Source organism: Podarcis cretensis, assembly GCF_951804945.1.
Source record: "Podarcis cretensis genome assembly, chromosome: 5".
Classification (NCBI taxonomy): domain Eukaryota; kingdom Metazoa; phylum Chordata; class Lepidosauria; order Squamata; family Lacertidae; genus Podarcis; species Podarcis cretensis.
Genome location: NC_137174.1, coordinates 97,742,946 through 97,766,655, shown reverse-complemented (window position 1 = coordinate 97,766,655; position 23,710 = coordinate 97,742,946). Strand labels below are relative to the sequence as shown.

Sequence of the window (23,710 nt, the reverse complement as noted above, 5' to 3'; positions counted from 1 at the left end):
GAATTTGTCGCCTTTCCCTTTGTGGTTTTCCTCCTCTCTCTTTCTCCCTCCCTCCCAAATGTGCTTGGAGGTCCGCAGGGCAGAAGCTTTCAGAGAAAGAGGCTCGTGGGAAGTCTGGCCGCTGGGGGAGAATCCTGTACCCCAGAGGAGGAGGCGGAGAGCTGCTTTTTGCAGGGCCGTGGATGTGTGTGGGTGGTGGGTTTGGAGTGTGTTCGAAGGTGGTGGGGGAGGGAGCTGTCATGACCCACGCCATTTCGGGAGAACCGCAAACACTTTATAGCAACAAAGGAGTGGAAAAAGCCAGTGCTTTTTCTGCAAGGCATGTGACTCCGTCTTCCCTGAGGTTTGGAGCCCTGCTCTATGTTCCAGGCCTCAGCGGTTGAGTGTCAGCCTTGGTGAGGTTGGTCTCTCCCCTCAGCCTTTCATGGGGTTGCTGCCGCAGCTGAGAACATCGCCTAAATGTGGTTGTGTGTGTGTGTTTTTTTAAAAAAAATCTTTCTCTTTCCCCCCACCTCCCTCCCTCCTTCCTTCCTTCCTTTCTTTCGTTCTCCTCCTTTCTGCAGCTGAAACTCTCGTTTACTTTGGACAAGGAGAGCGGAATGCCACAAGGATGTTACATCTATCAGTACCGGGACAGCAACAAGTAAGGCCTGCAAAAACCCTACACAACTAGTGTGTGTAAGTGTGTAGGAGGAACAGGAGTGCAAGGCAGATGCCTGACCCCTTCTCGCTGGCACTGGGGAATCGGAACTGCTTGGGCACGTAAGGGGCACAGTGGCTTTTGGACTGCCTTCTGCTTCTTTGCATCCCACCCTTCCTCTTGGAAACTCAGGGCGGCAGTTTAGCCTTGCAGCAACAGCCTTGTAAGGTAGGCTAGGGCAGTGACTGTCTGCCTCCCCACAAGCCACGTACCGTATTTTTCGCCCCATAGGACGCACCGGCCCATAGGATGCACCAAGTTTTTTTGGGGGGAAATAAAGGAAAAAAAATTTATTTCCCCCCCAGGCGCTTGTGGGGCCAGCAGCGGGGAGAAGTGCTCTTCTCCACGCCGCCCGCCTGCAGACCAGGTCCGGGGACAGCGGGAAGACGCGCTGCGCCTCCCCACTGTCCCCGGAGCTTGCGGGGCAGGCAGCGGGGAGAAGCACGCGTCTCGCCGCCGTCAGCCTCCAAACCACATCGGGAGACAGCGGGATGGCGGCGTTCCACCTCCCCGCTGTCCCCCGACCTTGTGGGGCTGGCGCTGCGGCTCTCCTGAAGCCTGGAGAGCGAGAGGGGTCGGTGCACACCGACCCCTCTCGCTCTCCAGGCTTCAGCGAAAGCCTGCATTCGCTCCATAGGACGCACACACATTTCCCCTTCATTTTTGGAGGGGGAAAAGTGCGTCCTATAGGGTGAAAAATATGGTAGTTAAACGTGGATTGGAACCTTGGAACAACTGCATTTGCAGCTCAGCTCAGGCATGTCCTCCGAGACAAACAAATGTGGCCCCCCTACTGGGGTTCAGCAAACTTTTGGTAGGTCTGGATCTAAGTTGGGTGGCCACAGCAGCACTCCCACCATAGAAATATTTGTTTCGTTTTGTTTAAATGGATCCCCAATTGCACGCTTGGGTGAAAGCTGAATCCCAGGTCTGAACACACTGAAGACTACCACAGCCAATTGGAGGTTGTCGCTTTCCTTGCAGGTCGGCTGCAGTAGCTGCAGCATTAGCTGCTCTTGAAAGACAAAATTCTGGTGGGTGGCGAATTTGGGAGTTGAGGGGTGGAAGCTTGCAGGCGAGGGGGCAGAGGAGAGTTATAGATTGGCACTGCCAACCCAACCCAGATACAGGAGCACAGTGGGATATACAAGCAGAGGAAACATTCTGCTCATTCAAGGTGCACAGCTATTGCTTGTGTTTGCAAACATTCTGCCACCCAGACCAGGCCAGGATAGGGTGGGAAACATCAGTCCCAGGCACTGAGCATGGCCCTCCCTGCCTCTTTGTCTGGCCCCCAGGACTCTTGACTTGGCCGCCCCTTTCCATGCCACGCCCTTCTCTGGTCCTGCCCCCTGCCCTTCTCTAGAGATATTTTGTGGCTGTCATGTGACCTTGAAACTCTTGGGTGCAGGATGAAGTACAGTCTCCGCCTGATCATGCCCACTTTCGATGCACCCTCCACAAGGGTGCTCCACACCCAACACAACCGCCTGTGTCACAAGCACAAAGCAAGAATTGGGAATGTGCAGCGCATCACTGAAAAGAGTGAGCCAGTTTAGCCATAGACAACAGGTGAAGTAACACTGTGTGTTATAAGGAGAAGGAATTTGGCATCTCGAAAACATTTGCCCCTTGTGCATCTGCTCCCCACTAGACACGCACAGAAAGTACTTTTTCATATGGTGCAGGAAAAAAACATACTCTTCCTCCCTCCCTGTTTGTTTGGGTTTTTTTTCAGCTGCAAGGAAGTTGGAGCAACCACTTCTGCTTTTGAATTAGCCTAATTCCTCATTGCATCTGAAGTCTGGGAACTGTGGTTTGTTTTAACTTTGGTTAGGATCGACCATGGCTTTTGATCTGGGCTTGTTCACTTGCTAAAGTTTAATTAAGCTACAGTTCCTGAATTTAGGCATGATGAGGAACCGTGGCTTGTTTGAAAGCAGGTGAATTTCCTCTACGTGGCTGTGAAAGAGAAGGGGAGTGGGGAGCTTGCAGTCCCAAGCTTGTGCATTCACAAAACAGGGTCATTCACAGAGCAAGAAGTTAGCACCTGAGCCTCTTAACATCCCTGGCATCTCCAAGCAGGTTGGGGAGAAATTCCCTGTCTGGAAGCTTGGAGAACATGTACCAGTCAGCATAGCTGACCTGTCGGACTCAGTGTAAGGCTGCTTTCTATGTTCCTAACCTGGCTTAGCTCTACCAAATCAGTGGGTTCAGTGGGTCAGGAAAGCACTTTAGCCAGATGACACCCCCAGATGCTTTGAGCTTCATCTTCTAAACAGACCGGCTTTCAGTGCAACTTCCTTACTTGTGCAACTTACATACTCACAAAACTTGGGTATTTTTCTGACAATATTTTTGCCATTGAAAATCCGTTCTTTTGCCCCACCCTCCCGAAATACGCTGGAGTCCATTGATGGAAAACTTCAACCACTGCGGCCTTTTGGCATTCCTATCAAATTGGTTAATTGCAGCTTATTGTAATCTGCAGTCTCAACATGGATTTCTAAGGTGGCTTAAAGCAAGCCTGTTCCAAATTACGCAGCTTGTGCATGCCACGCCAAGCGCAGCAGTTGTCGCCTGTAACGGAAACCGAGCAAGTAGCAATTAATTGAACTTTTAATGAAATGCATTCATCACTGTTTGGGCCACTGTGGGTGCATCACCGATAGCATTGCTGTGCAACATGAAAACACAACAACCACCAGAATTGAACTCTGTGTGTAACGTCTAGGTTTTTGTGTTCATAGTGCATATATGTACACACCTGTATTCCTGTAGTTTATTCAGGAATTGTGCATGTCTGTAGAAGAACCCATTTCAAACGCATTCTCCAGTGTGGATGGCTTTAGGTGGCCTCTTATCTCTCAGCCCTGGCCTGTACATTGCCTTGATATGCTTGTGTTGAAGGTGATTAATTGATTGATAACTTGTAATATTGCCACCATGTATCAGTAGGATGGAAGGGACGCGGGTGGTGCTGTGAGTTAAACCGCAGAGCCAAGGACTTGCCGATCAGAAGGTCGGCGGTTTGAATCCCTGCAATGGGGTGAGCTCCCATTGCTCAGTCCCTGCTCCTGCCAACCTAGCAGTTCGAAAGCACGTCAAAGTACAAGTAGATAAATAGGTACCACTCCGGCAGGAAGGTAAACAGCGTTTCCGTGCGCTGCTCTGGTTTGCCAGAAGTGGCTTAGTCCTGCTGGCCACATGAACCAGAAGCTGTATGCCGGCTCCTTCGGCCAATAAAGCGAGATGAGCGTCGCAACCCCAGAGTCGTCCACGACTGGACCTAATGGTCAGGGGTCCCTTTTCCTTTACCTATCAGTAGGATGGCTTTTTTATTATTATTGTTTTGTTATCATGTTGCTGCTAGTTCTGCTGACTGCTCAGGTCAAAGATGCCCTGGCAACTGGGAGGACATATTGCCATAGGATTCCGAAGTCTCTTATTCAGACGGATGTTCCCATAGCTTGGTGCAGCACCTCTTCTCTTGCACCCACTCAGATTCCACCCCACGCTGCACCAAATTAGCCGTTGAATCAGGCTTAGGCTGTGTTCACATTCCCGCTTACTGTGCACCTACTGCATTTCCAGTGTTGGGTTTTTAGTCTGTGCTCACATGAGGTGTGAACGCATTAGCATCTCTCTAAAGCTCGCTGTCTTGTGTTTCTTCCCCTCATGGGGATTGTTTCCTTGAGCCCTGATCAGGGCCTGCAGCTCAGTTAACTCTGCCTGCTTCTGTTGTCGGTTTACTGGGGATTGATTGCTCAGATGAATTCATTTCCAACAGCAGTTGCCTGTTATTAAATCAAGTTCTGTCAGTAATTCATGGCACTGGATTAATTCCTTTTGGTGATTTACTACCTGACACCATTTGAGTGGGGGAGCGGAGGGACTCGTGTGCATTTGAGTCCCCAGCTGCTCAGCTTGCCTTTGAGTCTCATCTTCTGTAATGTTTGCTGAGATTGATTGACTTAAGCTAAATTACCTGCTTTTTGAGACACAAAGATGACCTTAATCCTGCTTCATTTGTGTCTTAGATCCTGGGATGTTTTTTTCAGTAGCTCTTGCCTTTTGACTTCTGCAACAGAGCCTCCTGCTAACCCCCGGTTGCCCCATTTGAAACCACAGCCTCCTGTACCTCAGTTGACCTCAACCCCTGTGAGCATGCATGGGGTAAAGATACCCCCACACTGTCAACGACCCTTGGTGTGAATACAAACCAAAACCAATCGGACACTAAGGAAGCTGTGCTGATGTGAACAGCTAGGCGGGGAAGCCCTGTGAAACATACCAGAGGGTAATATTAATATTATTAATAATAATAATATTTTTATAATATAATATTTTTTATACGGCCTAGGACCCTCGTACCTATGGGACCGCTTCTCCTGGTATGCCCCACAGAGGAACTTATGGTCTTCAAATAAAAACATCTTGAAGGTCCCAGGCCACAGAGAGGTTAGGCTGGCCTCAACTAGAGCCAGGGCTTTTTCGGCTGCGGCTCCAACCTGGTGGAACGCTCTGTCACAAGAGACAAGGGCCCTGCAGGACTTGACATCTTTTCGCAGGGCCTGCAAGACAGAGCTGTTCCACCAGGCCTTTGGTCAGGGCGCAGCCTGACTCCCTCCTTTGGCAATCTTTACAAAACTTTAGTTTATGGATGCCATCAATTTTGATTTTAATTAATTTTTATAATGTTTTTAGAATGTTGCACTGTTTTAGTGTTGTTAGCCGCCCTGAGCCCGGCTTCGGCTGGGGAGGGCGGGATATAAATAAATTTTTTTTATTATTATTATTATTATTATTATTATTATTATTATTATTATTTATATCCCGCCCTCCCCAGCTGAAGCCGGGCTCAGAGTGGCTAACAACAACACAGCATTTTAAAATCAATTCATTTTAAAATCAATTCAAAATCAAATTAATGGCAACCACTGGGCTAGAGTTCTGTGAGGATTACAGAAGGGAGGGGGTCAGGCTGTGCCCTGGCCAAAGGCCTGGTGGAACAGCTCTGTCCTGCAGGCCCTGCGGAAAATGTCAAGTCCCACAGGGCCCTAGTCTCTTGGGACAGAGTGTTCCACCAGATCGGGGCCAGTGCTGTAAAAGCCCTGGCTCTGATTGAGACCAGCCTAACCTCCCTGTGGCCCGGGACCTCCAAGATGTTTTTGTTTGGGAACGATGTCACTGGCTCTAAGGCAATAATGTGAATGCACCCTTAAAGTGGGTGAGATCCGGACCTTCCTTCTCTTGAGAGACAGGCAGAGGAGAGAAGACAGAAGGAGAGGGAACTAACCATGATGTCTGTCCTCCGTGTTCATGGTTGGAGGCCGTAAAGTTTCTGAGTACTAGTTGCTGGAAATATGGGAGGGGAGAGCTGCTGTTGTGCTCAGATCCTGGTTGCTGGTTTCCCACAGGCACCTGGTTGGCCACTGGTAGAACAGGATGCTGGACTGAATGGGCCATTGGCCTGATCCAGCCAGCTCCACTTATGGGCTGTAGGCTGTGAGCTCAACACCGGCATAAAAGGCAGCAGGACTGCATTTCAAAACACACATCAGTAGAGCTGGATACTTTTCCAAGTTGTGCACCGTCCGTGCTCACCGGTGGTCAGAGAGAGAGGGCACGGATGGCTTCCCATGGACCACATTTTCCATCAAAGCTGGTTTGGGGTGAAAGGCGTGGGTGGGGGTGGGGGGAACTCTGCAGCTTTCTTGAGAAACTATGGGTTGGACGTGGGTGGTGACTAACGTTGTGTGTAGATGGCTTCACAAAGCAGAGTTGGGGGAGTTCTGCATTTAGAGTAAATGAGTGTGTGTGTGTGTGTGTGTGTGTGTGTACACAGCCACAATCTCTTTAGGGATGGCTGCTTCCCACTCTTTATAGTCGCAGAAGACTTTACCGGACCAAATTTGTGCTTTGAACACCTGCGTTCTGCCAAGGAAGACAGGTCCCGTATGCTCATTTCAAAGATTTTGACTCGGTAAACTTCAGACTTGCTTCAGACTCGGAATCCAGCAGATTTGGGGTTGGGAAGGCATTTTCCCGTAAGGCTGTGTGTTTTCTTCCCCCCTTCTCCTGTAGAACGTGGCTTGGCTCTGTCGCTCGAGTCGTCCGGAGCTACTTGCCCTTTGCTTTGGCTCCTTGTGAGCCAGCCTTGATTTTGCTGGTTAAGGGTGTCAGAGTTAAAGTGAGGAGGATCCTGTCTTGGGGTCAGGGCATGGCCCCTGGGCTCCCTTCCCAGCCTCCTTGCAAACAGGGGGGCTCCTTTGCCAGATTGCCGGCTGAGTTCTACGTAGGTCTGGCTCTGAGTTTTACGGTGCTGCTGCTGGCAATGCATTTTGTGGTCTTTCCCATATTCATGGCAAGTGATGTTTGTACTGAATCCACTAGAAATCCAGTGGGCCAGCCATAGCAAGGAGACTGCAATGTCCACTGTGGCCTTTTTGGAGGAGGCTGGCCTGATCACTGCTCTGACAGCGAATTTGGGTCAAATGCGGCCTCTAACCCTCAGTTCCCCACCTGTAACTTTGTTGGCTTAAAGAATGGGATTCAAATACTACAAATGTAAACCTGTTTCATTTCCTGGGCTCTCCCCCCTCCCCTAAGCACCTTGGGAATTGTAGTTTTTGGAGAGTAGTGGTGATTCCTTGCGAGAGAACACAAACCTCTGTGCACTGCCAGGGTCCCTTGCCCTGGGGCTCATGGACCGATCTGAAACTTGGCTTCTGTTTGTGCTGTGGACATCATCTTAAGGAGATGTTTAAAATACAGGTGGTGAGGCCACCTGCAGGGACAGAGCCACAGTCAGGTGGTATACCTAAGCCAAGGCTCCATCCCTTCCATGACAGGAATTTAGTTCTGAGTCAAAATGCCCAGGCCCATTATGGGACATGCTGCAACTTTTTGAGGATTGGCTTGGGAGGGGGAGAGTTTTGGGATGGGAAAGAAGTTGGCAAACATCTCACGGTGGGGGGCATTTGTCACGGGATTGAGGTGGGAAGGAATAGCAGTCGCTTTGGGGAACACACCTGCTCCTGCCGCCATCACGCAATGCAAGCGGCAGTGGCAAAGGAAGACAAAACGAGGAGAGTGATTTCAAACACATTTTGAGCTGCAAATCTCCACCCAACACAGGCCAAAAGCTCAGGGGGCAAAGAAATCTCAACTCAGCTTTAGAGTCAATCACCCACTCCCTCCCCCCCAAAGCCCTGGCTTTCACAGCAAGATACTGATGCATAGGAAACCAACATCTCAGGCAGGAGGTTTGGCTTGGAGCTTCTCCTTGAAAGCTGGTTTTCTATGTGCAGGGAATTGTTTTTGTGCAGGCACGCACACCCGGCCGGTGGGATGGTCCAGAAATGGGTTTCCCACTTCATTGAGCCCCCTGCTTGAGATGTGGCCCTAAGATTCGCTGGAGTTTCCTGGGCTGCTCCATAGATCCAGCCTGAGTTAGTGGCTGGGTGGTGTGGTGGCTGGTGCCCACTGGAGCGGCCAGGGCAGAAGGTGGGGAGCCCAATCAGCGGGTGGAGACAGAGCCATTGACAGACACAGCCAACTCTCTGCTGAGTTTCAACATGGGCAATGCTGAGACTAAGGAGGAGGAGGAGGAGGAAGATGCCACAGGCAGTGCCACCCCCTGGACAGGTGGGCAGCTGAGGACCGGCTGGGAGTATACTGTGGTTCATGAGACAGTACAAAATTTGTCCGAATGGAGCAGCCTCCATTGGCTGATGGAGTGCCTGAGCTGCGTGATAATTGTCACTGAGCATCTTCTGGGGCAGTGCAGCTGCATGTCTCCATTTCTCCCCAATTCTGTGCTGGTCTGGCCCCTGACCAAAGCAGGGCACACATTCTTCCCTTCTGCCCCTGCTGTGAACTTAGATATTGCGTAGGTGTTGGGCACCAACAGGCCAGGCTAATGCTGCGCTTTTGCACATATGCACAAACACACACTGCGGACCAGGAGAGGAAAGGCATTTGAAACGTTGACATTTCTGATGAGTATCAGCCCCAGGATGTTTGGAAAGAGAAGTGTCTCATTAACAGCAGCCCAGCAGACATTGGCATCTTGCTAATTAAGTTCCTTGAAGACAAAGCCAGGCCTGTTCCTTGAAGCTCTGGCTGAGAGGTGAATGAGGCTCCCTGAAGACATTAATGCAGGCAACATCCAGGAAAAATTGCAGCTGCCATCACAGGGAAGATGCTGGGCGTTAAAAGAGAGAGAAAGAGAGGGGGGGAGGTTTTCTGGCTGCCTGCAACAAATCTGTGCCCGCTCTGAGCTTCTGGAGGGGGTCAGCCCAGCAACCTAACCTGGTAGGAGGTCAGGAAGAGTTGGAGCACCGCAACTCTCCTTAGTTTGTGCTCCCTTTGCCCTGCCCTCCCCACCAGTAACAGAGCTACCATATGTATATTTTTAAATAAGTAAAAACCAGCCTGTTTTTAGCTCTGAAACTGAGGGCAGTGTTTTTAATGCGTTCCCAGCAGATCTTTCTGGTGGGCTTGTGTTTAAGATGTGGGAATGGGCAGCAGTATCGAAGCGAAAGTCACTTCCCTAAGAGCAGAGATGGTGAACCTGATGTGACCCTCCAGGTATTGCTGGACTCCAGCTCCCATCAGCCCCAGCCAGCATGGCCAAGGGTTAGGAATGATGGGAGCTGTAGTCCAGCAACACCTGGAAGCCTACAGGGTTCCCAGGTCTGATATGTGGGAACCTGCCTTGGGACACAAGATTAGAGCAGGTGGCACAGTGTACTGGGGACCTGTTTGTGATTCTGCAGAGAAAACACAGCACACCATTTCTCTAGCTTCCTTCCGAAGCCACGAGAACTAGAAATTCACTCTTTAAAACTGGTAGTGAAAGAAGGTTTCTAACTGGCCTCTGGACTTGCCAAGGGGCACACAGGAACTTGGTTTGGGCTTTCCTGTGCAGGTCCCCTTCAAGGAATACTTTGGCTGTTCTTACAGGCTTCCATAGGCGTCTGGTTGGTCCCTGTGAGCCGGTGGCCTGATCCAGTATGCCAGGCTCCTGTGATGTTCCCAGAGGCTTCCCCACATGCTCTGCACCGCTCCAAATGAGCTGGCAGCCCCCTCTGCAGAATGGTCCGCTTCACCTTTCAGACAATGGGGAAGCCTCCCCTGAGAGCCAGCTGGGAGCCAACAAACCACAGGCTCTTTTTCGCTCTCCCCCCCCCCCCCCATGACTGTAAAGGAACAACTTAGACTTTGACATAACACACACCTCTGGACCGTGGCCCTTTTTGCGGAGAGAACAAGGGGCTTTGTTGCTGAGATGACTGATGAACTCCACTCAGCCATCGCTTTGCGCCAGGATTGCCTGAGGGCACCAGAAGCCCAACTCTGGAGAGAAAGAAAGCTTTGGGCTTTTTGCTTCTTGCAGCTCCTCTCTTTAGATCTAGCTCCGTCAGTGTTCTGGCAACTCCCTCACCTGTTAGTTGTGTTTATTACAAAAAGAATACTGGTGTTTGTTCTCCTCCTGCCTCCCCTCCAACAGCCCAGATGGTTCCTCGCCTGCTCAGATGCACCAGTTAATCATCTTGGGTGGCAGGTGGGGAAGAAAAAGGAAGAGAGCAGACATCAAATTCCTACGGAATGTTGCAAACAGGTGAGGGAGCTGCCAAAACACGGACGGAACTCAATCCAAGACCTCTAAAGGCTGGGAAGAAAGCTGGCCTTTTCTCAACTCTCCTCTTTTGTAAGGGCCATAGCTGGCTGGCTGAGTCTCTGCCTTGCAAGCAGGAGGCCCCAGGTTCGATTCCCAGTGGCATCTCCAGGTAACATTGGGCTAGACACCTGCCTGGCATCCTGGAGAGCCTCAACCAGTCAGTGTAGGCAATAGTGAACAAGATGGACCAATGGCCTGGCTCTGCATAAGGCAGCCTCCCATGTTCTTTGTTGCTGTGTAAGTCTGTACGCATTGGGTGCCCGTCCCATTCTGCCACCTGAGGCGAAATGGGAATTGCCACCTTCTGGCCATGCCAATGGTGTGCCACTTCCAGCACTTCTCCAAGTGTTGCCCATCAGCTGTCACCTTCTCACCAAGCTGCTTGGCAATAGTCTTGTAGCCCAGTCCAGGCTTGGGCAGGTCTATCTTGTCCCTGACATCCTTGGACAGCTGATGGTCTTTGGTCTTGGCCATGGTGGATACTTTGGAATCTGCTGGATTGATTGCTTCTGTTGATAGGTATCTTTTGTACAGGTACTATAACGAGCTGGGATTACAGGTAAGACCTCTTCCTTACAGCAGGAGCTTCTAATCTCAGCTTGTTACATACAGTGAAGATACCAGGTAGCCTGACATCTGGCTGGTTGATAGGGGATCAAATACTTATTTCACTCACTATAATGCACATCAATCTCTGACTTTTGTCTTCTGGGTTTCTGGGGGTTTTCCTGTTGTTATTCTGTCTCTCACAGCTACAATAAACCTACCATTAAAATTATGGACTGGTCATTTCTTCGTTAGAGGGCAAACGGGCAAATTTAGCAGGGGATCAAATACTTCCCCCCCCCCTCACTGTAAGGCAGCCTCCCATGTTCTTTGTTGCTGTGTAAGTCCGTATGACAAAGGTCCGTATCGTTAAAGCCATGGTTTTCCCAGTAGTGATGTATGGAAGTGAGAGCTGGACCATAAAGAAGGCGGATCGCCGAAGAATTGATGCTTTTGAATTATGGTGCTGGAGGAGACTCTTGAGAGTCCCATGGACTGGAAGAAGATCAAACACATCCATTCTTAAGGAAATTAGCCCTGAGTGCTCACTGGAAGGACAGATCGTGAAGCTGAGGCTCCAATACTTTGGCCACCTCATGAGAAGACTCCCTGGAAAAGACCCTGATGTTGGGAAAGATGGAGGGCACAAGGAGAAGGGGACGACAGAGGACGAGATGGTGGGACAGTGTTCTCGAAGCTACAAACATGAGTCTGACCAAACTGCGGGAGGCAGTGGAAGACAGGAGTGCCTGGCGTGCTCTGGTCCAGGGGGTCATGAAGAGGCGGACACGACTAAACAACTAAACAACAACAACAACAAAGTCTGTATGCATTGGGTGCCGACGGGTGGCCCGTCCCATTCCGCCACCTGAGGCGAAATGGGAATTGCCGCCTTCTGGCCATGCCAACGGTGTGCCACTTCCAGCACTTCTCCAAGCGTTGCTGATCAGCTTCTGCCTTGGGGCAGGGAGAGCCAAGTGGCAACTGGCACGGAGGAGTGCCCCCCGACTCTGGCCAGACTCGGCCACAGTAGGCAGAAAAAGAGGGAGAGGGTTGTTTGGTGGGGGTCATCTGGAGACCCCGGTGGGGTAGAGTTGAGAAGATCTTTAATGAAAACAATTGGAGCATGAGCAGGCCCAATCACGGTCTTTGGTCATCTGGTTGGTTGCAACAATTGGAATTTATGGTGATCTTTACAACCGTCTTAAGTGTGAGGTCCTGCCCTCCTAGCAGTTTGAAAGCACAAAGTGCAAGTAGATAAATAGATAGCCCTCCGGCGGGAAGGTAAACTGCGTTTTCGTGCGCTGCTCTGGTTCGCCAGAAGTGGCTTAGTCATGCTGGCCACATGACCCGGAAGCTGTATGCCAGCTCCTTCGGCCAATAAAGCAAGATGAGCGCCGCAACCCCAGAGTCAGCCACGACTGGACCTAATGGTCAGGGGTCCCTTTACCTTTTAAGTGGTATTTGTGTCTGTTTGTTCCTTTATCAGGTGTTGAGGTTGTGCAGTACCAGGTTTGTTATGATGCTGCAGTGGGTGGAAGGGGTTATGTACCTTCCAGGGTGAGATCCTGCTCTGCTATGGTCTGAGCCGCTTTCAGATGAGAGATGGATAAGGCGCATTAGATGCTCCAGTTTGGGGCTATGAGTACATTACTCCTTTGGATATTAGGAGAGGTATCTTATTTATGTCTGCTTGGGTTGTAATATTGTTGAGTGTGGGTGGTTTATGTATGGGTATTTGATAGATGTAATGTTTGAAGTAGTGAGCATTTATATCAAATGGATGGTGAGTGAGACTGAATGAATTGGGTGCATGTATGCTGCGTTGTTTGAAATTTTATATTATGTGAATAATTTGATGCCGTTTTATTGTACTTACTGTGTATATAAACCACCTCAAGCGGTCTATAAATGGGAATAATAAATACATATATAATACAGGAGAGGTGAGCTTGGGGTGGGGGCAGGGAAGCCTGGATGGTGAGCAAACTAGCAGGTTCCCAGGAGTCTGTAACTTGTCCATTCACTCAAGAAACTGAGTTGCTGAGATGGAGGAGGCTTGCCAGAGTCAGCAAGAGCTGCAGTGGGAGGGTCAGTGGCCCCCCCCAGGAAAAGCCAGGGGTTTCCCAGAAGCTTAAGGACCGACTCTGTTGGTCCCTATAGACTGAGAATGGAGAACCTTTGGCCATCCTGAGTTGGTTGGGCTGCAGGTTCCATCATCCATGGCCATGGGCCACCATGTTGATTGGGACTGATGGAAGCCACAAGCTAGCAACAGCGAGAGGGACCCAGTTTCCCAGCCCTACCTTTCAGGACCAGGTAAGACGCCACTGAGCCTTTGTGCCACCTGTGAGCTGCAGTGCCTTTTTTAGTGGTTGCACACAAAAGCAGGGCCTGGCTGAGCAGTGATGGTGCACTGAGTAACCCCTGGTTGCCACAACTCCTGGTTCAAGGCCACACAACTCCAGGGCCTTCTGAGATGTCTTCCTGTTACACACAGGCGGAACAGAGATCTGGCCAGAGATGCAATGTGGGTGAGGCTTCCCTGTCCCCAGTTTGCTGTTGTGGGCAGGGTGCGGCTGTGCTCCCCCCCCCCCCCTTCTCTCTGTGTCTATGTAGGCCTCATTATAGCAGCACCGGGGGAGAGGCTGCAAATGGGGCACGGCAGCATCGCCATTGTTGCAGATCCTGGTTTAATAGCCAGGCTCGGCTGTGCCATGCAAATGCCGCTGCTGAGGGACCGGCCCCACATTTCCCAAAGATTAGCTGCTAAATTGGCCAGCGAGGAAACATTTAATAACGGCAGATCGTAATTACTCATCTTCCGCTCCCGCCGCTCACTCGGAGGAGGAGCAGCTTCGCAGGCAACCGAACGGGCCCTCGTGCTGCAGAAGGGGGTCAAGGAAGTGGCACGCTGAGAGCCACACGCTGCGGCCTGTATTCATTAGGCATCTGGCATCTCGGTGTGCAGCGAGCAAAGTGGGTTTAGCATTATGATGGAGTGTCGTTTGGAAAATGTGCTCTAGAGGAACAGCAGGCTCAGCCTCTGCAGGTTGCGGCTTTGTCTGTGCCTGCGTTTCTGGTACGTGCTGAGTTTAGCGAGTTGCAAGACGCTTATGGCCCTGTTTCCTCCAGCCTTCTCTGAACTCTGATGCTCCAGGCCCAGGTTTGTGCTTTGATGAATCGTAGAATTGTAGCATTGGAAGGGACCCAGTGAGTCATCTAGTCCAACCCTCTGTAATGCAGGAATCTCAACTAGATTGGACATGGCAGGTGGCCATCCAACCTCCATTCAAAAACCTCCAGTGAAGGAGAGTCCACCACCTTCTAAGGGAGCCTGTTCCAGATTCGAACAGCTCTTGCCATCAGAAACTTCTTCCTAATGTTTGGGTCCAACCCTCTGGGACTCCCCTTGTTTGAATCCATTGTTCCGGGTCCTGCCCTCTGGAGCAGCAGAAAACAAGTTTGCTCCACCTTCCATGTGACAGCCATTCAGGTATTTGAAGATAGCTATCATATCTCCTCTCAGTCTCCTCTTATCCAGGCTAAAGATACCCAACTCTTTCAACACAACTCCCTCCTTCTCTTAAGGCTTGGTTTCCAGGCCGCGAAGGATGCCCAAAACTTTTTACTGTACAGCCTTGTCAGAGATTTAGAAATCCATTATTAGGATTGGTGTTTCTGATGGAGTTTAAATGAATACATTGAACTTCCAGCTTGGATTAGAGGACTTTACCCTTGATGTAATCACACTGAGGCTTTTGAGTCTGGAAAATAAAAAAGCCGAACTTATTATAGGCAATACACGGTAGATTGGGAGGATGCTAATTCTAGCTAGCTAAGGTGGATGTGCAAACAGCCATGCTTGCTCTTTGACTTTTGCAGGAGAGACACAGAAGAAATACGTCTGCAAGGTGGAGCAAAGAAGGAGGGGAAAGTAGGAAGTGAGGTCAAAGGTGTCAGTCTAGCATTTGAGAAAAGATCGACACAGGTTAGGTCAGAGAAAGTCTAGGAAGCGTGGAGGTTCCTCCCTCCCTCCTTTCTCCTTTCTCTCCATGCAAACCCTGCAGCCTTCAGTGCAACTTGAGTTTCATGTCAGCACTTCCAGCCGTTTCCTTAGCGCTTGAATTTTGTGCTCTGTCTGTGGGAGGTGTTGCTTCTGTTGCTTTCAATTACCAGAAAGCTCATAATTCTACAGCCCCTATGAATTTTGCTAATTGAGTAGACCTGGATTGCTTTGCAAGAGAAGGGGCTCGTCCCCTCCAGTTGAAGCTTTACTGTTGGTTTGAGGCAGGGGGGCTTATGTTCCCCTCAAAGACTGCCGGAGTGCTCAGAGGCAGGTGGGGCAGGATATCAAATCTAGAGAAAGCCTCTGCCGCATCGGAACACAGCAAAGTCGTTTCTCTTAGGAATAATTCCAGCATGTTTCCAAAGCACTAGGTCTGAGTGATGCAGTGAGACAGCAGGTATATTTGGAATGCTAGCTATATGGCTTTTTAGTTTAGAAAAAAAGAGATATTTGGGACAGAGGTGATTGGAGAGTGGAGCCTAGAATATAGCATTTGCAGATAGGGAAGTCAGCTGAGGGGTTAAAGGTACAGGGATAGTCTGGGAATCTGGAGGTCCCTAACTCTACGTGTCTTAACCCCATGCAAACCCCCTCTTCTGCAAGATGAGTTGCTTCATTTTGTTAGGAGCAAATTCTTTAGTATGGTCTGTATGAATAAGTACTTTCTTTCATCTGAACTGATTCCTAAATCTTCCGGTGTGGTCCCAGGCTCTAGAATTTGTGAGTGATAAAGAAAAACCTCTGTCTATCCCACATCTCTGTCATGTGCCACTCACCCCATTTCTAAGCTAAAAAGCCCAAAGCCTTGGTCATTTTGGTTACCATTTTCTGACCTTTTTCCTGCACTACAATATCTTTTTTTAAATAAATAAATAAATAAACAAACAAATAAATAAATAAAATGAAGTGAAAAAACTAAAAAAAGGAACCAAAAAGTTCATAAAAATACTATAAATATATATATGGTGAGCACAATGGCGCATGGTATTCCAAGTGCAGCCACGCAATAGATTTGTATATTGGCAGTTCTTCTTTCAATCCCTTTTCCCCAGTGACCCCCAACATGGAAACAGCATGCAGCCCGAAGCAAAAGAGCCTGCCAGAGACAGGATGGGCCCCCCCATTACCTGAGGATTCAAAGTATTGGAAGCTGGAGATTAAACGCTGGCGGGAGCACCTGCTCTCTAAGAAAATGAGGAGCACCCTGTTGGATCAGATTAAGAAGAGTTTGGATTTGATATCCCGCTTTATCACTACCCGAAGGAGTCTCAAAGCGGCTAACATTCTCCTTTCCCTTCCTCCCCACAACAAACACTCTGTGAGGTGAGTGGGGCTGAGAGACTTCAGAGAAGTGTGACTGGCCCAAGGTCACCCAGCAGCTGCATGTGGAGGAGCGGGGAAGCGAACCCGGTTCACCAGATTACGAGTCTATAACACTCTTAACCACTACACCACACTGGCACTAGATTAAGGTCTAGTGTCTTGTTTCCAGGCTGGTGCTTCTAGGAAGCCCACAAGCGAGGCGTGGAGACAGTAGATCTTCACTGTTGTTTGGCCCCAGGACTTGGATTCAGGGGTACAGTGGCCCCCAATTTCACATGCACACTGATGGGATCCGAGTTGGCAGTGACTGACCACCAGGGAGCTGTCTTTGGGTTTGCGATGGGCACCTTGGTTAAAATACTGAGCCAGTATAGGCAGCTGCTGTGCAAAAGACAGGCTCCCAACTGGCCTGACAAGAGATTGCATCTGACCCACTGACCTTAGTGGAACCAGCCTTGGGTAGCGGCTCCCCCCACCTTCTGCCCCACGTTGCAGACGTTGGAAGAGAAGCAGCCAAACCAAAGATACTCAAAGCCTTCCAAGCGCCGAGTGTCAAGTTTTGACTGTGAAAAGGCAAGATCAGCAAAACTGATTATGCTGGGCGGTTATTAAATTTTTACTGCAAAGGCCGACACTTTGCGCTGCTTCAGATGAGGGGAGCTGCCGTTTTTCTTAATCAGGCCAAGGCAAGGAGCGTTCCCTGGAAGCTGCACCTCGCTCTGTAGAGGCTACAGCAGCCCAGGCACAGCCCTGAGGTTCCGGGAACAAATTGGAGAGCAGGGCTTGGATGGCAGGGCCTTGTTTTAGACAGTGCAAGCGAGCCCTGCTGCTCTGGCATGAACTGGCTGAGCAGTGATGAGCCTGTCTGCTTTTAATCCCAAGCAAATCTCTCTCAGCAAGCTGAGTTGCACCCAGACTTCCGGCGATCGTTGCAATCTATTCATTGCCTTACACCAAGGGTCTCGAGGTGACTTACGTTAGGCAATGTAAACAGTGGTTTTCCCAATGACACACCCTTTCCCCTGCTTCATACAAGTGCAAGGATACTTTTGTCCCCATTTGAGGGGAGGTGAATGGCTGCCATTTGGAAAACTTGGGGCTACAAAGGGGGGGATTTCTATTTTCCTTAGAAGATATTTCAAATTATCCTGGTAGCCCTGGAATTCTGCAGCTGACAGCTGCTTGCACAGCCTGTTGGCTTCAGATAGCCTTGTGTTTTGGCCCCGGAAACAGCTAATGGTTAAACTTCAGATTCTTGTGCAGCTAAGTTCCACCCTCACCTTACTGTGTGGTCTGAAAAATCATGGCATGTAGACATCCCTAGTCAGGTACATAAGCTGAGTTGTTCAGCCCTAGAGCTGTTGTTGAGATAAAAAACGCAATCTTCTTAAGATTTCACTTATCTTACAAGCCTTCTATGAACTATGAAGTTCAGCTGCAGTATTGCTTCTTTGCTGATTTGACGCTGTGTGTGTTGAGTTAGCAAGAGATTTCTGATTGATTGCACGTTCAACAAACAAATCATATTGGCAGCCGGTCAGCTTGCCTTAAGGGGAGGACTTGAATCCTTGAAGAAGAAGGGGAGGCTCCTTCTTCAGCCTTTACTCAAAAGTTTAGCTGGGTTGAGCATGCAGCGTCTTGGCATCTTTGGACCTGATGAAAGCTTGGCCTCTTTTCTGCGTGCCCCGTAAAGTCGAGTTTGTCCAGAAATCCTGCGCAGTCACTGTACAAATAAACCAACTCCACTTCCACCCCCTTCACCCTCGCCAAATGGCCCTCCTCCTCTCTTAACCCCTTCTTGCCTCCTGTGATCTCCCCCACCCACCCCACCCCACCCCCCAATTAGGAGATTTTACATTCTTGCTATTCTAGATGTTGGACTTCAGAATTCATTCATTTATTTCCATTTATGAGTCACTTCCCATAAAATATATCTAAGTGATTTCACAATAAAAACATCAGCAATTCAAAATCAACCTGTTTTCATTGCTCCCTCCCAGAATCAGCAAACCAAGAGCCAGGGGAACTGCATGCTACTTGTTTGCCTAACCAGGCTGCTCACGCTGCCCCCTTCAGGCTCCAGTTGACAACTGCAGTCTGAAGCATGCAAAACACTGCGGCCTGGGAATGCAACCCAGAGGAAGTTTTGAACGTAAGGAGGGGTGATACAGACAGGAAGGCCTGTAGCTCAGTGGGAAAGCCCATGGTTTTCATGGGAAAGGTCGGACTGAGAAACCTGGTTTCAAGGTTGGATTGAGAAACCTGGAGCTCTGGAGAGGTGCTGGTGGTCAGGGTAGACAATATTGAGCTAGATGGAGCAAAGGTTTGGCATGGTGGAAGGCAGAAGGAGAAGGGAAGATCAGATTGTAAACACACAACGGTGTCCAGGGGCCTTTTCAAATAGGAGTGTGGGAATGGGCTCTAATCTGTTGGATTTCCCCCAGCACCCTGCTCCCTCCTCAAATCTGCTGCAGAAGGTTGTGAAAAACCCAGGACAGATTTAGGGGGCGCATGGGAGGGCTTGGAGAGCACCCAACAGGTGGAATTTGAAGGGAAGCAGATTTCACCTAAATGTTAGGAGCCACTCTCTAGCAGAGGAATACGCTCCCTCGGCAGGTGATGGCTGCTCTTGTGAGGCTGCGAGGCCACCTGTCACGGATGCGGCTGTTTCAACCTGCATTGCAGATCCTGTGCTTGGCAAGGCTGTGAACTCGATGAGCTCCCAAGATCACTCCCAACTTTGATTCCTCCTCAAAGATACGGAAGGAAAAGCCTGTCTATTGTCAGCCAGTGATGTTCCACCAACACTCCCCGCACGTCCCCCAGGATGCCTGATTCCAGCACCTTGTATGCCTAAGGCTGTTTTCGGACCCTTTCGTTTCCTGCCATCCATCAGCCTCCAACATATCTCGCCTCTACCATTAAGGCACAAGCTCAGTTTCAGTGGCCCATCTGCAGTCTGGTTACGGTCCTGGCCTCCCATGCAGAGGGGTTGCAGAGCCAACTGGAATAACCTGAACACTCACAAGGTGCTCTATAATGCTAGGAAGTCCCTCTCCACCTGCATTTGCCCTTCATCGACCTACCCAACCCATATTTTAAATGATTTTTTCTTAGATCTCACGGCACCATTGCACTACTTCACCATCCTCGGTAAATCTGCTGCCTTGTACCAAAAAAGCGTCCCCTCCCCTATCAAAAGGGCGTGAGCTTGAAACATGAAGCAGCTGGTTTTTGCGGGGTTGTAAAGAGTGCGCTCTGAACATCTTTGGAAAGGGGAAATGTATCAAGCGAGCCTGGGTCCCAGGGTGCTTCGGCTCAAATCATCCACGTGCCCCATTTCCTCAGCAGCAAAGTGAGAATTCGGCACAGCCACTATAGCCACAATATCCTATGGCAGCCGCTGAAGCTTGTGACTAGAGGGGCTGCCATGCTGGGGTGGGGGCCGCATGCCCAGTGACGCTCCTGGCTCTTTTGGGAGGGCCTGGAAGATGTGGCGATGGTGGCCCAGCAAGCATGCGGGTTGTGGTGCGCGTGTGCAATCCCCCCAACCCCTCGCTCTGGTTTTTGTGCAGAGCTTTCACACACTCACACTCACACCGCAGGTTCTGTTGGCAGGTTGCGCTCAAGATTTGGTACCGTCCCCTTTGCCGCTTGTTCACAGTTTTGGAGCGGCTTTGCCCGCTGGCTAAGCGAGGACTTCTCAGAGCCAGGTTTTCGACATGCAAGAGTTGACTGCAAGATGCAAAACAGTTTCTCTTGCTGAAGTTGGCTGAGCCCTGCTAGTGCAGACACGGTGTGTACACAGCTCGCTTCCAGCGCCTCCCCCGGCCTCCTGCCTGCCCATTTTGAACCAGCTGTTTTGCGTGTCTTTCTCTCTGAGGGCACTGAGGGCACTAATCCGTATCAGATTAGAGCCTAATCCCGAGCTTGTGTTCTCAAAGGGCCCTGGACACCGTTTCAAGCTGATGTTTTCCTTCTTCTTCTTCTGCATGACCCTCGTTTTGTGCCGCTGTCAACAGTCCCTTCCCCCTGACAATCCCTTTTAATCTTTTGGGATCACAGCACAGCTTTCCAGCGAGCCATTTTGCATCTCGAGCAAACCTCGGCTCAGTAGCTGCTCTCAATCTTTTGGGAATCGGCTCCAGGCGTCTCCCGAGGGCCATGGCATTTCAGCAGAGAGGTTCTAAACGGGGCTGGGGATGAGTTGATATTCTAGCCATCGGCCCTAATGGATTCTCTGTTTGCATTTGCTGGGTGTTGTGTTGATATTAATGTGTTGCCTGCATTGCTGATAACATTATCTGCTCAGTGTTGCACTGACGAAGCCCATGCGTATGGGAGAAGAGGCTGGGTGGAAAAAGAGGGGCCAGTGACAATTGTACAGAGGGAAACGAATGGCTCAAGCAACAACTTGTCACATGAAAACAGCTGCAGTGCCAAAGGTTGCGAGGGAAAGCCCAGGCTATTTTTTACACCTGCTCCTTTAATGTACATTTGGGCCCTTTCTACACTTACTTTAGCCCTGCTTGTTCCAGGCACAGGTCCGCTCTTAAAAGCTCTCTGACCGAGTGGTGTTGTTGGTGGGTTTCCTTGTGCCCGAGCTTCCCCTGCAAAAACTCACTCTTCAGCGCTCAGTCAGCAAATGTCAATTCGAGTTTTCAGCAGATTGCTGTTTGCTCCAAGGAAGCTTTAAAGAGTGAGTTTTTGTGGAGAAAGCTCTGGTGCAAAATAAAGGAGCTCCTAAGGCCCATTTTCCCCCATCTCCTGGTGTCTGGCTATTTATTTACATTTATATACCGCTGTATCGTAAAAAATATATCACATCTGCTTGCAACCATATGGAAACATAAAATTTGCAGCCCCTGGTGGAATTCTAATACCTGCATATAGCAAATGTGATGGTGAGAGGTTGTCTATGGCACCGTCTCTGCATTGCTTCTCCTTTCACTGGATTTAGATGTTTTTGATAGACTCTGCACCAGTTTTGCCAGCCAGCCAGCCAGCCAGCCATGCTGTCTGTCCCTCCGGTGCCTGAAATTCCCTCTGTGCCTGAATTTCTGGGAGAGGGAAATCCTTGTGTGCTTTTTGCCTCCAAATTCAGCAAGTAGGGATTGAGGCAGGGAGACAAGAACAGAGACTGGAGGAGGGAAAGAGGGGAACGGGCTGCAGAAGAGAAGACAGAAAAGGGGATCTGAAGGGGAGCGCAGTAGGGATGATGGTTGCAGGAGAAGAGTATGCCTGTTTGGGGCCACAGAGAGGGAAGGCTAACCGATGGAGATGCAGAGAGACCTGCGAGTAGGAAAGGAGGAAAGCAGGCAGCTGAAAGAGGGGTGTTCAGAGAGAAGAGAAGGTGCAGGAAGATGTTAAAAGAGGCTGGGCAAAGGCTCTGTTGAAATTGTAATGAGGATGCTTGCCCACAGCTCAGGCAGCAGTCAGGTTGATTGAAATGTAGAAGTGGCTCTCGGGTAGGTGTCTCCCTTCCCCACGGGTGCCTTTGACCCCATATGCATTTAAGGAAGTGTGCCTTAATGGAGCTACTATCATAAAGATCAAATGGCGTTGTTAACCTTCCTACTCTGTGCTTTCGCCTAATGGGTCTCAGTGCTTCGCTGGGCTGCGCACTGCAGCCTGCCAGCAGCCTTCGCTTTCCATATTTTGCCTCTTCTTCTCCACCACCACCTGCTGATTGTTATGGGTTGTATTTGGCTAATGCATCCCGTCAGTGCAAGAATGTCAGTTTGCAACAGGAATGCCCTTGCACCTTGTGCCATCACCAAATCTGCTCTAGAAGGTCCCAAGAACCACTAAAACAAGTGGGGAGGAGGACATTCCATTGCGTAAGCAGACCAAATGTTCCCATAGCACTACACTGGATAAGGCTCCAAGTCCCTTGCATTAAATCTCCTGTAGCTATTGAACTTCAGAGGAGAATTTGCACTCAGTTGCTGGCAACTGGGCAGGCAGGAATCCTCTTCTAATCCCCTCCAACCAGAGGCCTGTGGTGCCTTTTGTTCCTAGTGCTCTTGTGACCCTTCCTGATCCCTTCACTGTTCCAGGAAAGAGCTGTGGCTCCTTTTGTGGATATGGGGCAGCGCAGTGCTATTCAGGCAGTTTTATTCCAGCTGCACGGTCTGCTAATTTGCTGCAAGGAGCACAGAGAAAAGAAACCAGATGCCTTCATCTGCCCCAGCTGCAACAAAATATGTCTCTCCTGTATCGGCCTCTACAGCCACAGCAGGCGCTGCAACCTTCCAACAGCTTACCTTCACCCCCAAAGGCACACTCCCAAGACAGACAGTTGCCAACCAACTTACACAAAACCCTTATCGCAACCTGGGTACCGCATACCCCAGAGAGCGCCTCTCTCTGACACTGCCCTGCCACCCCAGTTCCGATCAAACATGGTTCGGAGTTCCAAGTCTGCCGAAGTGAGGATTGTCGTGGCACAGAGCAAGCCTTTTCCATCCATTTCTTATGGCTGCACCAGAGATCATGGCTCAGTGGCAGGGCACATGCCCTTGCGCACAGAAGGTTCCCGGCATCTCCAGGTTAGGCTGGGATAAGCTCCTGCCCAAAGCCCAAGGGAGCTGCTACCAGTCAATGTAGAGCAGCATTCCCCAACCTCAACCAGCATGGTCGATGGTCAGGGGCGGTGGTAGCTGGAGAGCCCCCGGTTGACTAAGCATCCCTGAGCTAGATTGGCTCAGGGTACAAGGTAGCTTCATAGAATCATAGAATCATAGAGTTGGAAGAGACCACAAGGGCCACCGAGTCCAACCCCCTGCCAAGCAGGAAACACCATCAGAGCACTCCTGACACATGGTTGTCAAGCCTCTGCTTAAAGACCTCCAAAGAAGGAGACTCCACCACACTCCTTGGCAGCAAATTCCACTGTCAAACAGCTCTTACTGTCAGGAAGTTCTTCCTAATGTTTAGGTGGAATCTTCTTTCTTGTAGTTTGGAACCATTGCTCCGGGTCCGCTTCTCTGGAGCAGCAGAAAACAACCTTTCTCCCTCCTCTATGTGATATCCTTTTATATATTTGAACATGGCTATCATATCACCCCTTAACCTCCTCTTCTCCAGGCTAAGCACGCCCAGCTCTCTTAGCCGTTCCTCATAAGGCATCGTTTCCAGGCCTTTGACCATTTTGGTTGCCCTCCTCTGGACACGTTCCAGTTTGTCAGTGTCCTTCTTGAACTGTGGTGCCCAGAACTGGACACAGTACTCCAGGTGAGGTCTGACCAGAGCAGAATACAGTGGCACTATTACTTCCCTTGATCTAGATGCTATACTCCTATTGATGCAGCCCAGAATTGCATTGGCTTTTTAGCTGCCGCGTCACACTGTTGGCTCATGTCAAGTTTGCGGTCAACCAAGA

General features: G+C 50.0%; 1 protein-coding gene across 2 annotated transcripts in view; it reads left to right on the top strand.

Annotated features, from left to right (window-relative positions):
• The window catches only part of DIS3L2 (DIS3 like 3'-5' exoribonuclease 2), a 226,622-nt gene that overhangs the window by 179,073 nt on the left and 23,839 nt on the right, over positions 1 to 23,710 (top strand). For both annotated transcript variants that reach the window (XM_079977678.1, XM_079977679.1), the window contains exon 15: positions 564 to 643. In XM_079977678.1, the coding sequence (XP_079833804.1) occupies positions 564 to 643 (80 nt within the window). The remainder of the gene's footprint in view (positions 1 to 563; positions 644 to 23,710) is intronic.